This window comes from Eurytemora carolleeae, unplaced genomic scaffold, assembly GCF_000591075.1.
Source record: "Eurytemora carolleeae unplaced genomic scaffold, Eaff_2.0 scaffold865, whole genome shotgun sequence".
Taxonomy (NCBI): Eukaryota; Metazoa; Arthropoda; class Copepoda; order Calanoida; family Temoridae; genus Eurytemora; species Eurytemora carolleeae.
Window position 1 is genome coordinate 130,205 of NW_019396760.1, and position 16,545 is coordinate 146,749.

Here is a 16,545-nt window from a genome sequence, read left to right on the forward strand (position 1 = left end):
ATTATTTTTTTCGCGAAAAAAGCGAAAATTATCTCATCTTTTGCGAGCAAACAAAATGCGAAAATGAAGCAAAATGGTCGCGAAATTTTTTTTCACGAAAAATGCGAAATTTTCGCGAAATGATTTTTCCTTTTCGCTGGAAACCCTAAAATCAGTGCTTTTACATTTTTGACTAGATTGGAAGGATGGGGGGAGGGGGCGGGTGATGATGTAAATAACTACTTCCTTGACTTCATATCTTCATCCTTTCTCTTGTCGCAGTATAATCTTCAATAGAGAATGGAGAAGAAATAAATCCTGATAATTTATCCATGAGGAATGAAGATTGAGGATTGAGGAACACTGCATTAATCTCATGTTAATTTAACTCTAACCATGTGCAAAACAAGTCCCTGATGTATACAGTGGTCCTCAAAATATTGTGGAAAAGAAGGATTTTTGGTAAAAGATTTAATCTAAAGGGACTGTAGACGTAGTTTCAAGTGACAAAACATCTTTAGTTATAATTCTTATAAAAGATAAATACAAAGACAATTTTAAATTTGATATGTGATATTTGATAGTTAGGTTACATTCATCTTTCTTGAAGGGGATTATTAGTTTGGTCTTACTTTTGAGTCCTTTTGCACATTTTCATACAACTAGTTGTACCCTCCCAGTTCATTATTTTCCTTTAGGTTAGGCATCATCAATATTGGAACTGAGCCAACCGCCCACTGGGGTTGTGCATTATGACCTTTAAAAAGTTTGTAGATCGTCCATACCGTTGCGATCCGACGATTTATTATCGGAATCATCACTACAAAGGCCCCGAAAATAAAAATTTCAAAAAAGTTCATGTAATCCAAGGTATAAGGTAATTATAATTCTTTGATGTAATCCATCATTTTCTTTGAAATTTTATGCTGATTTCTAAAAAAAATTCATAAATCGATGATCTCTACTCTGATGAATTCCGACCTAGATAAAGATGGTTTGGGGAAAAGAAGAAAAGAAGAGAGAGGAGAAAGATCCAACTGCTACTGAGAGAGATGTTCTTGTTTACAATATAAACGAAACTGCAAATGAGACTTTAGAATCCACAAGGTTCGATAACAAATTATCTTTCTATTGTAAAGTGGTAATTTCTGTTTGAGTGTTTGTTTGGATGTCCCCGATTATTACTCATAAACTTCTGGATCGATTTGCCTTAAATTTTTATTTAAGATCACATACAGTGTACTGTCTCTGGGCGGTAATGTAAACACTAGACGGATGTCGAAGCCTGACATGGGATCCACCTTTCACATAAAAAAATCAATGAAATATTCTGGTCATAGGAAACTATTTTGTAAATTATCAAAATTTAATGCTTTTAACCCCCTCGGATACTAAACGAACACTGATGCATCTATTCTTGTTTACAAATTCCGCCCAGAGAGAACTGGTGTCAATATGTACGCAGAGTATACGCAACTGCAATTAACTTTCCTTGCATTAGTACCTTGACCCCGGAAATGTTCTTAGTTTGTTCTAAAAGAGAAGGTTAACTTTTACAAGAAAAACTTGTTTCCTTGACAAAGCTGAGGGGTGACAAAGGCTAAACATTTTTGAACATTTTTCAAAATCCTTGGGCAAAGCCGGAAACTTTAGTTAGTCAAGATATAATTCAAAGCGCGGGTAAACGGTGAATAATAATTCAAACCTGGGCAACGCCGGGAACTCACAGCTAGTCTGTAAGAAAGTGCAAATAATGTAAAAATGCAAAACAAGGACAAATCAAAAATTGGAAAACATGAACCAATCAGAGATGACAAAACTTGGACCAATCAGAAATTGCAAAACATTAACCAATCAGAAATAGCAAAACATGGACAAATCAGAAATAGCAAAACTTGGACCAATCAGAAATAGAAAAACATGGACCAATCAGAAATAGCAAAACATGGACCAATCAGAAATTGCAAAACATGAACCAATCAGAAATAGAAAAACATGGACCAATCAGAATACCAAAACATGGACCAATCAGAAAACCAAAACACGGACCAATCAGAATACCAAAACATGGACCAATCAGAAATGACAAAAGATTGACCAATCAGAAATGACAAAAGATTGACCAATAAGAAATAAACCAATCAGAACCTAGGACATTTAATGAGATTAGCTTTGCATATTATCTTAATCTGAATAAAAAGTTCAGTTTAGATAAATTGTCTAGACGAATGCGCCAGATGTGCGAGGAAGCTAAGGATGTTGGAATGAAGACTATGTCTGCTCTGGAGAACCAGGGGGAGACTATAGATAGATGGGAGGAGGTGGTGGATGGAATTAATCAGGTGATAATCATCTTCATTTCAGGGGCGTACTCAGGAATTGTCTAAAGGAGGGGGGGGGGGGGGTATTGTTACAATTGAAAGTTGGTAAAAGTTGAAGAAATGTTAAAGCCTAAACTGACGTGAATAAGTCTACAGAGTATAGGATAAAATGTATTTACAGCATAAAAAAACAGATAATATTTGATACTAAACTTATTGGAATAAAGGAACTTTTGACGGACTCTCCGCCTTACTTCCGCCAAGTATGGCGAATCAATTCAATTCTTTGTCAGCAACTTACGATCGATTTGGCTTTACTCTGCCAAATCCTATTTACGCTTCATCGTGGGGCAAGCCTATAGGTCTTAGATTAAATATAACTTGAGGTCAATGGTGGCATGGATTTTCCACGCGTTTAAAGCATGATTTTTAGGATGGCATCTTTAAATGGGCCAAACATCTGAATACGCTATACACGAGGTGGTTTATTATCTGTTCTACTTTCTGTCCGACCTATAGCTATATTTAAAGAGCTAATAAGCTGCCATGCTTATAGGCCAGACTACAATCTGAGCTTAGCTCCGGGTCTGTATGAGGACTGAAGGGGTGACATCAATGAAACTATTTAATCTGAGCTTAGCTCCGGGTTTGTATGAGAACTGAAAGAGTTACATCAATAGAACTATCCAATCTGAGCTTAGCTCCGGGTTCGTATGATAACTGATGGGGTTACATCAATGGAACTATACTTATTCCGAGTTATTGAGCTCATCCTGGTTGCATTATATTTGCTTACTTTCCAGGGGGGGGGGGGCTCTGTTCACAAACCATAATTTTTACTGATCCAGAGAAGGCTATGCTTCAATAGCTCCCCCCCCCCCCCGGAATGCGCCTCTGTCTGATTTTACCCGGCAAACAATATATATGGTAAAAAGAATTCAATTAATCTAGCATAAAATTCAATTTTGGGTTTTCATGTTTCTCCAGGATTAATTTGATTCTGAAGATGTCTTACGTAATCTTTCCTGAAATTTCAAAAAGTATCTAATAGTTTTGCATTCTTAAAAGCTTTAGATACTTTTGTCACAAAATAATTAAAAATAGAATGGAACCTCTAGTATTTTAAAAGCTCTTACCATTTTAAATCTTTCGAACAAAAAAGAAAATTCTATCTCAGAAAAGAATGTCAAAAGCACGAAAAAAAGAATTTTATTATCATTCAGTTTAATTCCCCTTTTTGTCCCTAGAATCTGATTTAATTTGAAATTAATGCTGATATCTTTTTCTTTTTAGGATATGGCTTTAGCTGAAAAAGCTTTGAAGGCTATGGATGCTGCATGCTTTGGCATGATTCCAAGGCAAAGGCTTGAAATAAGAACTTTTAATAAACCTGCTTATCAAAAACGCCACAAAATCTCTGAATTAATTGTTTTGAATTCTATGTCAATACAATATTGAATTTAAATAGGTCACTTAACGTATTTACGAACAGTGCGAATCTTAAAACTCTGGAAAAGGTAGACAACTGTTAAAATCGAGATAATAACTTTAAATAGTTCAAAGATCATGTGAAATAGTGATGGGGCATTGTAATCAGACCTAAGAAGTTATTGATTAAGTTTCGCGTAAAACATCAAATATAACATGTAATTATTTCTTTGATATCATTTCCCCATTACACAGTTGTCTGGTTCTCACTGCAGATTGTGATTGAAAAATCATTTTAGTGAATGCCCTTCAGGTTTTGGAAGCGCGGTGGAGGTTTTAAAGAAGACGACGCAGTGTGGGCGGAACCTCAGATGCCACGTGGAGATCAGCTGCCGGAAGCCAAGGCTCTGAACCCAGACCACTGCTTTGTTGCAGCTCTGGGTATATCCGGGGAACAGGGACTGAATTTAATGAATGTGAACACTGCCAACCGCCGACTCAAATTTGAATCATCGATTCAAATCCTTCCAAAATCTTTAATTCTAAATTGGTGGTTCAAATTTGAGCCGGCAGTAGGTGGTTCAGCAACACAGCTCAAATTCATTAAATTCGGTCTCAGGACTCCAGGGAGAAGGAGATGGAGGAGAATATGGATGAGGTAGAGGGAGAATAATGGAATGAAAACCAGTTTACGGGTTTTTTTTTCAACATTTAGTTTTTTAAGCTTAAAAAGAATTTTTTAAGAATTTATTTGGAAAAATACTTTAAAATCCCAAAATCGTTTATTTTAGTTAAATTTTGAGCTGGAAGATATATATTTCCCTAAAAGGGGATCATTAACTTGACGTACTGTCCTGGTTTGCCTTAAACATAGTCTATTATTGTTCTGTATACAGGTTGCTCTAGTCATGGATAAAATTCGGCCCGGTACTTGACGTACTGTCCTGGTTTGCCTTAAACATAGTCTGTAATTGTTCTGTACAGGTAGCTCTAGTCATGGATAAAATTCGGCCCGGTACTTGACGTACTGTCTTGGTTTGCCTTAAACATAGTCTATTATTGTTCTGTATACAGGTTGCTCTAGTCATGGATAAAATTCGGCCTGGTACTTGAAATAAACGGGATTTTATGGTGTATTATTTGCATGCATAAGTAATAAAGATAATTGTTATTTGGTTTTGGAAATTGAGTAAAAAAGTATGGCCACCAAAAGGTTCCGGAGTGTTTATTGTTATAATTGGATTTTTTGTAAATAAAAATAACTCGTAAAAAAGTTAAAATCTGAAACCTGTATTATATAAAGGTGAACAATCTGTTTAATATGTTCAAATTGTTTAATGCATTTAGGTGAGCGCTATGATAGGTAACCTAAGGAATATGGCGAATGATATTGGAAACACAACTAAGGTTCAAAATGAAACCTTGGCAAGAATTCATCTGAAGGTAAATAGTTTTTAATATTATTAGAAACTAAAATTAAATAATATTGATATCTACAAAACTGCCTAACCCCTTGCACGAAACCCGGGTTTCAAAACTGGTTTTCATAACCATACCCTGTCTTAAGTTTTGGGCTCTGCAATATCAAGTTAGGCGATTTTTTGTTGAATATAAACGATTTTCGTTTCTTGTTATAGATATTTTGTTTAGGCTGAATCTGATATTCTTCGTGTGAAACTGGCGAACGAGAAAGCAGCCTCATTGATGTCTTAATTCTTTTTAAACCGTGGAATATGAAGACGATATTATAAATATACTTAAGCCGTGGAATATGAAGACGATATTATAAATATACTTAAGCCGTGGAATAGGAAGACGATATTATAAATATACTTAAGCCGTGGAATATGAAGACGATATTATAAATATACTTAAGCCATGGAATAGGAAGACGATATTATAAATATACTTAAGCCGTGGAATAGGAAGACGATATTATAAATATACTTAAGCCGTGGAATATGAAGACGATATTATAAATATACTTAAGCCGTGGAATATGAAGACGATATTATAAATATACTTAAGCCGTGGAATAGGAAGACGATATTATAAATATACTTAAGCCGTGGAATAGGAAGACGATATTATAAATATACTTAAGTGTGTTTGATGTTTTCAAAGCAAATAGTATTACTATAGCAAGGTAAGGTAAGAGAAACTTGTACTCAGAATACACCTAGGTTATAGTGGACGGAAAGTTAGCTGCAGTTGCGTATACTCTGAGTACATATTTCGAAACCAGTTCTCTCTGGGCGGAATTTGTAAACAAGAATAGATGCATCAGTGTTCTTTAGTATCCGAGGAGGTTAAACGCATTAAATTTTGATAATTTTGATAATTAACATAATAGTTTCCTATGACCAGAATATTTCATTGATTTTTATGTGAAAGATGGATCCCATGTCAGGCTTAGACATGCGTCTTGTGTTTAAACCTATGAAATAACTTTCCTTGATTTATAACCCTGGACGGACTACATCAAATTCAGTAATATACTTTGAACTCATTTTCGGTGTATACTGGTTATTTATAAACAACGCAACCGAAACTGGACTCGAACCCAGTCGCAGTTCAGTCAAACCTTTGTCACAGTCAGAGTTATAAAGTTACACATATTAAATTAAAATGGAGCTCGAGGTAAATTAATTCATTATTTAAAATTATTATCAAAAACCCTCGACTCCTCCGCTCATGTCGAAACTATAATTATTGTTTCGACATAATCCTAATTAATTTAAATGAAAACAGACCAAAAACCAGTTTTAAGCCTTCTAACCCAATCATTCATAGTGTATGCCAGATCAAAATTGTGTACAGTACATAAATTCTCTAACGGCCTATAATGTACCATAATAACTTATCAAATCACTTATTAAATTAAATGGTTCTGATTACACTGCTTAGAATTGCTGTGTCTCATGCTCATTGGACTTTTTAAATACATAATCTAAGTCTAAAAGTCGTCTTCCTATTCCAGAGTTTTCTGTACTAAATAATAAATATCTCTTTTCTCTACTTCGACCAGGGCTATAAATATTTTTGTAATTGAAATTTTTGCCCCAATAAATTAACTTTTATCTTCATATTAATATTATTACTATTATTATTATTATTATTATGAATATGAAACTGTTGCCACTTGTGACGTCAGAATACAGCAGTACATTCTACGTTTATCATTATTATATTCAAAACTCTGAACTGTTAAATGGATATAACGAGTTAAACTTAATTTATAAATGAATAATACATCTTACATCCACTTTAAAAATTGCATGCTCCGAGCCGGTACAACATGTACTTTATAATTATATAATTATAGTTCAGCTGTACTGTTCATTCTGAATTACTATTTGTAAAGTCTAGAAACCAGCACGGTTTATGCAATAAATGTAGCCTGGGACTATATCAGTGCCCATGCTATGAGAATTAGCTTAACCCAGTCCATTCATTAAAAATTTCAAAACTCAGCATTTAACTTTTTATTGTTAAGAAAAGAAAGACTAATCTTTTAATATTTCACACATGATTATTTAGAATTGGATTAACTCTGATTTAAGTAAAAGCCCAAATAGATTCTTAGTACAATAGTTGGCAACGTAGAATTTGTACACTCTCAGTACAACTGTATTCTTACGTCACAAGTGTCAACTCAGTTTTTGTGTCCGACAAAATTGAAAATAATAGCGATAATTTTAGACTAAAGGGCTTATCTTACAGTGAAATAAGTGCAATTTTATGTTTTCTTTATTTTCTGTTTTTACGCTTTTTTATTTGATCTAGGAAAACATGACAACAAATGTGAGACAATTTCGTTTTCCTTGTTATATTTGACACTTTTGACATCATGCATAATTGGTCCATTTGTCTGTGGCCAACTATTGTACTTTATAATCTATTTGTAAAAGCGCAATAAATAAATAAAAAATCATAGAAAAGAACTGAACCTTAATTGCTAATCTTTGTATGTTTGCAACTAGATATAGTAGACATTTGACATTTTAAACTATTCATTCTAATTGTGCAATTAGTTTGAGACAACAAAGGTTTATACCATAGCAAAACGATAGTGATTAAAAATTAAAGTGGGAGGCTAGCGTTCAGTTTCTTAACCACAATTATAATGTATTTCTTTTTTTTACAATATAATATTTGAAATATATACTATCTATATATTGAGAACGAAATTGTTATATGTCTTGTATATGAATCATGCAAAATAGCTAAATAGCAAAAGAGCAAAATAGCTAAGCATGGGATTCTGCGTTTTTAACTTTTATTTATTGCTGCATTTTCTCTTCTTAAATTATCAAACAATATTTTTTTTATTTATTTATTAATTTTCAGCCAGAAAATGTTTCGTGGATTTATCAACTTTTTCTTTGTGGATTTAAAAGATTCGAAATTTTATAAACCTTCAATGGGGTCATTTGAAAAAAAATTAAGCCAGATCGGTACAGTTGTTTTGACATTTTTTGGATACTTATAAACAAACAAACAAACAGACAAGCAATAGTATTTATATACATCTGTAGTTTCATATTTTAAACGTATAGACTATCTAAGAAAAAAATAAGATATAAGAAATTAAATTATTTTTATGGCTGACAAAGGGCTCTCTTACAACTAGAGCTGGACGTGTTCCTACTTTTTGAAAGTTTTCGTTCCGTTCCGTTCCTTCCCATTTCAGAACGATCGTTCCCCAGGAACGACGCCCAGCCCTACTTACACCAATTCAAGGTAGTATTGCAAGGAAAGTTACTTGCGGTCGCGTATACTCTGCGTACAAATTGAAACCAGTTCTCTCTGGGCGGACTTTGTAAACAAGAATAGATGCATCAGTGTTAGTTTAGTATCCGTGGAGGAAAAAAGCATTTAATTTTGATGATTTTTGAAAATCACATAATAGTTTCCTGTGACCAGAATATTTCATAGATTATTTTTGTAAAAATGGATTCTTTGTCAGGCTGTAACATTCGTCTCGTGTTTACTTTTCCGCCCAAAGACAGTACACTGCAGTACAAAAAATGTGTACACCTCTGAAATAACCTTCCTTGCATTAGTACCTTGCACCAATTTAAACTAAATGAACTGCAAAAACGAAATCTTAAAGGGAGTGACCGGCTATGTAAGGTAATTGAACTGAGTATGCAGTGTTGTGGAAAACTTCTTTAGGATTCATTTGAGACATATTTCACTTTTTAAAGATCTGTAAATCCTGAGTTTGAGCACAAATTCGACGTTCAAAACTCCTGATTTGGGGGTGGATACGTTTTCAGAATTAGTTTTATTTTTAATTATTAAATAACGACAACGAAAAATAAAGTAAAAATTATACAGTAATCTAATTAGATGGATAGGAACATATTTCACAAAAGAAATTTGTCAATAAATCAATGCTAAAATCGATTATCACGTTTTCATTATTATATTGAATTTCTAATTTTCTTTGAATTTATTCGCAGATTTCTTCAAATTCTTTAAATGTCGTCTTTTCAATAAGAATTATAGAAAATCTGCAAACATATTTGCGAATAACGAGAAACTAGAATAATGAGATAATAGAAACTAATAAGAACAAGATTACTTATTTTTGATGATAAGATTAATTTTTTTTCTCAAAATGTTCCTAAACATGACGTTTGTAGTTTATTGTAGAATATTTTTACATTTTATGTCGTCGTTAATTGATAATTTAAAAAAAAACTAATTCTGAAAGCGTATCCACCCCCAAATCAGGAGTTTTGAACGTCGAATTTGCGCTCAAACTCAGGATTTACAGACTTTTAAAAAGTGAAATATGTCTCAAATGAATCCTAAAGAAGTTTTCCACAACACTGCATACTCAGTTCAACTACCTTACATAGCCGGTCACTCCCTTTAAATGTTTGATCACAACTACACTTTATAACGAGCTATCGAGGAGAGGAAAAAATATGTCATGAATTTCTATAATATGTAACCGGATATATGTTCTTTTCTCACACCGGTGCGTTTAAAAATAAAAGTAAAGACGAGGTCACAAAGTTGTATCAGTAATGTCTCAAAAATTGTTTGCAGGCTATCTCAAGACTGTTTAAGCTTGACATATATGGGTTAACTGTGACCAGTACCAGTTGAGAACAAATTGCGCTTATTGTGACTTATTGTATATGTTTTTTCTTATAAATTTAGAAGGATTGTGTTTTCTCACCCGGTCTCAAAAGTCTGATTATCATTGTCAATGTGTACGTACGAGCAAATAGAAATTTCAAACAAAAAAGTCAATTTATTTTTTAATAAATGATTTAAAATATTTTTGTATTTTAATTATTGTTCTTTTACTTTTGTTGTGTATGATGATATAATGTGTATACTTCAGTCAGACTATTGTTGTGTATGTGATATAATGCGTATACTCCAGTCAGACTATTGTTGTGTATGATGATATAATGTGTATACTTCAGTCAGACTATTGTTGTGTATGATGATATAATGTGTATACTCCAGTCAGACTATTGTTGTGTATGATGATATAATGTGTATACTCCAGTCAGACTATTGTTGTGTATGATGATATAATGTGTATACTCCAGTCGGACTATTTCGTTTACTAAGCTACAGAGAATAAAAAACATTAAAGCCACCAAACGACAGTTAAAATACTCAATGTAATTTTGAGCTGTAAATAATTTCTACCTATTCTTACAAAGACGACATTTATCTCAGCTAATTTTTGGAAATCATATCAACTAATGTCGTCTTTATTTTTACATTTGACACTTGTGACGTTGTGCGCAGTTGGTCGAATTTTCTGTTGCCATCTATTGTACTTGACAATCTATTTGCGTACGAGTATGTTTTCCGTGAATTTATCCTCATAGAGAATAAACAGAATTTGTTTATATATTCTTAGTTTAGGACAGAGCAGAGAAGAGTCTAGTTGTAAACATTACTTTCCTAGGAGGGAAAGTTTTAAGAAAGTTTATTTTGAAAAAATACAGTTAATAAAGAGAATACAAAGTAAAACTACAAATCTAGTTAATGTAGAGAATACAAAGTAAAACTACAAATCTAGCTAATATAGAGAATACAAAGTAAAACTACAAATCTAGTTAATAAAGAGAATACAAAGTAAAACTACAAATCAAGTTAGTGTAGAGAATACAAAGTAAAACTACAAATTTAGTTAATGTAAAGAATACAAAGTAAAACTACAAATCTAGTTAATGTTTTAGAGAACACAAAGTAAAACTACAAATTTAGTTAATAAGGAGAATACAAAGTAAAACTACAAATCTAGTTAATATAGAGAAAACAAAGTAAAACTACAAATCTAGTTAGTGTAGAAAATACAAAGTAAAACTACAAATCTAGCTAATATGTAGAATACAAATTAAAACTACAAATCTAGATAATATAGAGAATACAAATTAAAACTACAAATCTAGTTAATGTAGAAAATACGAAGTAAAACTACAAATCTAGTTAATATAGAGAATACAAAGTAAAACTACAAATCTAGTTAATACAGAGAATACGAAGTAAAACTACAAATCTAGTTAATATAGAGAATGTAAAGTAAAACTATAAATCTAGTTAATGTAGAAAATACAAAGTGAGAAAAACTAAAAAGTTAGATGAGGATAAACAGCAAAGAACCATGTATTTTGTAACTTTATGTTAAGCTTTTATCTCATGTTGAATAATAAAATGAATATAAAGATATGACCCAATCACCAATCATGAATTTCAATCTCATGCTGGGATTATTCCTGCTCAAGATTCAGAGTACTACTCAGAAAAGTACAGAGCTAATCCAGCATTCAGATTCATCCAAATTAAATTTTGGAAACTCGTCGGTTTTCTTGGAATCAAATCAAAAACATATCAGATCAGTGGAATTTACGAAAAACAATAGTGATAATAACCCAAAACTGAAGGACACTAGTTTAGAGTTTGAAATGATTCAAATCAATGACAATTACACTCTAGACATCCGTAACCCTAATGAAGTAGCTGATACTGAAAATTCAACCAAAGATGAAAACAAGTTGTTTGAAATCCCAAGTCATGATTTAGATTTAGAATCAATGATATCTAGAAAACTTGCTAAAAAAGACAACCTGACAACAGAGATAACCGCTGAAAATGATTATCATACGAACAATACACTTATTTTGGAATACGACAATCAAAAAGATCTTGTGAAAGAAAACAAATTTAATTCAGGAGAAACAGTAGGGGATCTTGATGATGAATTTCATCTTAAACCTAAAGTTTCTTCTTCCACTGAGAGTATAGTTCTGCAGAGTGAGGAGATAAGATTGGAAGATTCATTACGAAGGTGATTAGAATTGTTTTACTGATCAAAAATGTTCCTTATTAAAGCTTTTAATGAAAAAAAATCATTGCAATTTTGGAATTGAGTCTTTGCTCCTAAATCAAATTTTTTAATCACTATATCTCTGCAACATTATGGGGTATACCTTTGATTTTTCAAGGTATACGTAAAACATGGGTATTAGAAAATTGGATTTTATTTGAATGGCTTAATTTTTAATTCTTTACATGAAACATGGGTTGTCTTGGAAGTAAGGCTTTGATTGAAAACCAAAATTTGTTGTTTATTTTAATTTTGATTTCAACCAATTTCATAATCTTCAGATTTGGGCCAGCGTTACTTTTGAATATCTACTCGTAAGTTGTAAGTTGTCACAATACTATAAAAAGGTCATTAACTGCATTCAGCAAAGCACAATGCACCTCCGGGTAGGGCTGGGCACGTTCCGACTTTTTTTAAATCGTTCCGTTCCGTTCTAGAACGAGGGCCTTCAGCTAAATTGTTCCGTTCTCGTTCCTCTTTTTTTATCGTTACATTCTCGTTCCATTCCGTTCTGAGTAGAAGAACGGTCTTCCCATTCTGTTCTGTTCTTGGCGTTCTTAGTTTTAGAACCCTCTTGTTCTGTTCTTAATCAAGAACGTTTCCATCCCCCGTTCCGTTCTATAGTAACGAACAAGTCCATCCAAGACAAAATTTTTATAGAAAAGAGTTAGTTAAAAGTAAAAAAAATACTATTTTTTAGTAAAAAGTTCCTCACGGCCGTAAATAATAATTTAAATTATATATTTTAAATTTAGGGTTAATAGAATAAGCTTAGATAATTTCTGGGCTGAGCAATGATTAAATCAAAAAATCTTTAACTATTTCTAGAGGATCTAGAGCACATTCCTGATTTAAAATGCATTCCCAACTTAGAACGCGTTCTTGATAATAAGAACACGTTAATGATTTTAACCATTCTTTTCAAGCAATTCCCGTTCCGTTCTTTTACTAATCCTTCCAATATTTTAAGAACACGTTCTAGGCGTTTTTTTGGAACGATGGGATCGTTCTTGATCGTTCCGTTCGTTCTAGGGAAAGAACGATCGTTCCACCAGGAACGTGCCCAGCCCTACCTCCGGGACATCTCTGAGTGATAAGAACTTGACAAGCTTTGATCCTAAATACAAAATTCAAACTTTTTTAAAATTTGTACACTCAGAAGTTTCATTCAATAATATCTCTTAAATTTCCGGCTCTGTAGTTTGTAGTAACCAAATAGATTCTAGTGATGTCAGCTAAGAATTTGTACATTCTCAGTACATCTGTATTCTGACGTCACAAGTGTCAACTCCGTTTTTGTTGCCAACAAAATTATTAATAGTATTGATAATTTTAGAATAAATTTCTTATCTTATCAATTTAATGTGTTCAGTATTTTCTGTTTTTACACGTTTATTTAATCTTGAAAAATGTGAGAAAAGTTCGTTTTCCTTGTTATATTTGACACTTGTGACGTCGTGTATAATTGGTCCATTTCTCTGTTGCCACCTATTGTACTATTGTACTTTAGTAGTAGCTATTAAGTGTAATGAGGCTTCAGCTAAATATAAATTTAGTGAACTGAAAGAAACCCGTATAGAAAGACCAAATGAATACCCTGAAGAGTTTAATACAACAACGACTACTACTACAACAATGGAACTTATATCCCCATTATACCACGAGGATGAAAGTGTACACACAAATAACCAAACCACACATTTCCAAATTCTCACGCGGAAAAAAAAGCGCCTTGAGCTTTTAGTAACAGGAGACTGTCTTGATTTGGTGCCGATTGGTGAGTTAAGAATATTTTGATAAAAATCAAGAAAATATAGATATCTTTAATAGATAATTTTTGAATTTTTCATCATAAAATTGCAGAAATTTAGCAATAAATTTTATGTCTTTTGATGTTTTTGAATGTTTTCCAGATATAACTGTTAACAGCTTGATAAGGGCGGACTGGCTGCACCGCTAAAGATTACAGACAGTTACTAAAATTGAGTTCGTTAACAATTTTACCTTCAAAGATAACAAAAATATCGTTAATAAATGGAACATTCTGGTTTTAGCTAAATGTCAAACGGCTACCTACAACGTTTAACAAGTTTCAACTAACCATTAACAAACGCCTTGAAAAAAGTCTAAACAAGCTTAGCCCTAATTTTGTTCTATTTCAGTAAATAGTTCAGATACCGGGTACAAGGCAATAAAAGACAAGAATATTCTGATTCTTCCAGGAATGGCTATTTTTATTTGATCTTTTTCATTTTATCAATTGTGCACAAGAAGTTGTCATTGCCTGTAACTTTTTACTCAAGTTATTCAATCCATCCTTACTCAATCAATCCTTATTCAATCCATCCTTACTCAATCCATCCTTACTCAATCCATCCTTACTCAATCGATCCTTACTCAATCCATCCTTAATCATTCAATCCTTACTCAATCCATCATTACTAAATCCAACCTTACTCAATCCATCCTTACTCAATTCATCCTCACTCAATCCATCCTTACTCAATCCATCCTTACTCAATCATGCATCCTTACTCAATGGATCTTTACTCAATCCATCTTTACTCAATCCATCCTTACTCAATCCATCCTTACTCAATCCATCCTTACTGAAGGACGGTTCTAGATATTTTTCTCCAAACGTCAAGATGATTTTTAATATCTCTACATCTTTTCTTCCAAACGGTTGAGTTCTATCTTCTTCTTGATTTTTTTTAACATTAAGTGCGAACTCTAATCTCCACCAGTGTGAAACAAGGACCGATCATCACCTATTTTCCCATGCATCCTGGTCCAATCTTAAACTCTTTTTTAACTAAAGATGGGTTAATCAATTTTTATAACAGCTAGAGCCTAAGCGGTACAATACACTTACAGACTATGTTATGCAAATGTAAATTGGAAAATGTGATAGCAACCTTTCAATTTGTTAAAAGTTGAAGTTGTAGTGACGGACCAGTTGGGAGCATTTTACTCATAGCTTTCATTGACATACTTTCCTCATGGATTTTAAATTTTATTTAACAATTATTGTCATTTATAGTCATGAAAAGTTCTTTAAAATCAAGGAATACAGTTCAGCAAATATAAATAGTCTTGATGTTCCTATGTAGAATACACAGTGCAATCCAAATCTACGGTCAGGTATATTTATTGTTTAGAATAATAAAAAACTCAAATTTTTCATTCATATTTTTTGCAACCTAATTTCATATGACTTTAACAAAGGTTTACGCTATTAGGTTGCAGAGATAAAGGCATAAGATTATTAGGCATTGGCCGTTTTAACCGTAGTTTCCTTATATAGCAATATTTAGCAAAAGTCTAAAGTAAGTTTGATATATTTTTCTTATTTCATTTTACTCCATTCCTTCAAGAATGGTGAGCATTTTCAATTTGATTTAATTTCATAGTAAAAACTGCAGTACATTGTTTTACAAACAAAGATATTGGTCACTACTCACTGGTGTTCATTTTTGTCTAGATTACTTTGCTTCTCAAAACGTAAACATGAATGGGTCAGCTCAGCTGGGATCTGGCAAACCAGGAGACTTAAGCAGGTTCAGTTTGCAGTACAATACAGTACATTTGGAAGAAGTCACACAGAAAACAATAAAACACCACAGTTTTGTACCAAACTGTAAAGTACAAAACTATGCACTATGCAGTCTGAGTAATACATTAAAGTGTAGAACATTTCATGAATAGAGAGTAAAATGAATTAAGTATTAAGGTTGTTCTTTTACAATCAAGAATAATATATGCCACGTTGTTCTTTTCTGTATACTGAGCTGAAAACTTTAGAATGGGATATCCTTAATCCCGATCTGTTAATTAATCTGGAGATTAATAACAAGAGGAGAACAAGCCATATTTAATCCGGAGATTAAAAAAAGAGAAGATCAAGCAATGATCTTGGTATCCACCATTCTAAAGTTTTCAGCTCTGAGTTAACTTTCCGATACAAAAGAATTGAGTCTTTGCCACAAACCCTAATTTTCTAATCCATATATTTTTGCAATCCAATGTCATACACCCTAAATACCTAACTTCTAATCTGAGAATTATACAAGAATTTATTTCTTGATCCCCCAAGCGGAAGCCGCAACTCTATCAGCGTTGAGTGCTGTAGTCGTCTTTGCTTGAAATTATTTTGATACTACAAATGTATCCAGTTCAATCACAATATTAATACATGCAGGGTCCGTATAGTTCCATATTTGATCCCAAAGGGACAGGGTGGAAAAATTGACTTTTAGTGTTATCTGTAATCAAATGTAACTATCTGTAATTTATGTAAGTGATAAATCATTACATACAGAAAATACAACAACATGGTGAATTTCTGCCTTGTTATCAATCAATCAACATTTGAGATTGCATTAAATGGAATTATACAGTTCCCATATGATATTTTTATGATATTTTCCATGGGGGGGGGGGGGAAAG

At 32.6% G+C, this 16,545-nt stretch overlaps 1 protein-coding gene and 1 long non-coding RNA gene across 2 annotated transcripts in view; both read left to right on the forward strand.

The window, feature by feature from the left end:
• The first annotated feature begins 4,311 nt into the window (after positions 1-4,311).
• LOC111708325 (uncharacterized) lies at positions 4,312-5,501 on the forward strand. The gene is made up of 3 exons (XR_002766640.1): positions 4,312-4,386; positions 5,076-5,171; positions 5,379-5,501. It is a non-coding gene; the product is annotated as an uncharacterized LOC111708325 (long non-coding RNA).
• A 4,643-nt stretch (positions 5,502-10,144) lies between these two features.
• Positions 10,145-16,545, forward strand: part of LOC111708326 (uncharacterized) — a gene marked incomplete at its 3' end in the record, with an annotated part of 9,886 nt that continues 3,485 nt past the window's right edge. The window contains 5 exon segments of the mRNA XM_023481660.1: positions 10,145-12,057; positions 13,653-13,873; positions 14,259-14,318; positions 15,210-15,240; positions 15,581-15,656. Of these exon segments, the coding sequence (XP_023337428.1) occupies positions 11,438-12,057; positions 13,653-13,873; positions 14,259-14,318; positions 15,210-15,240; positions 15,581-15,656 (1,008 nt within the window).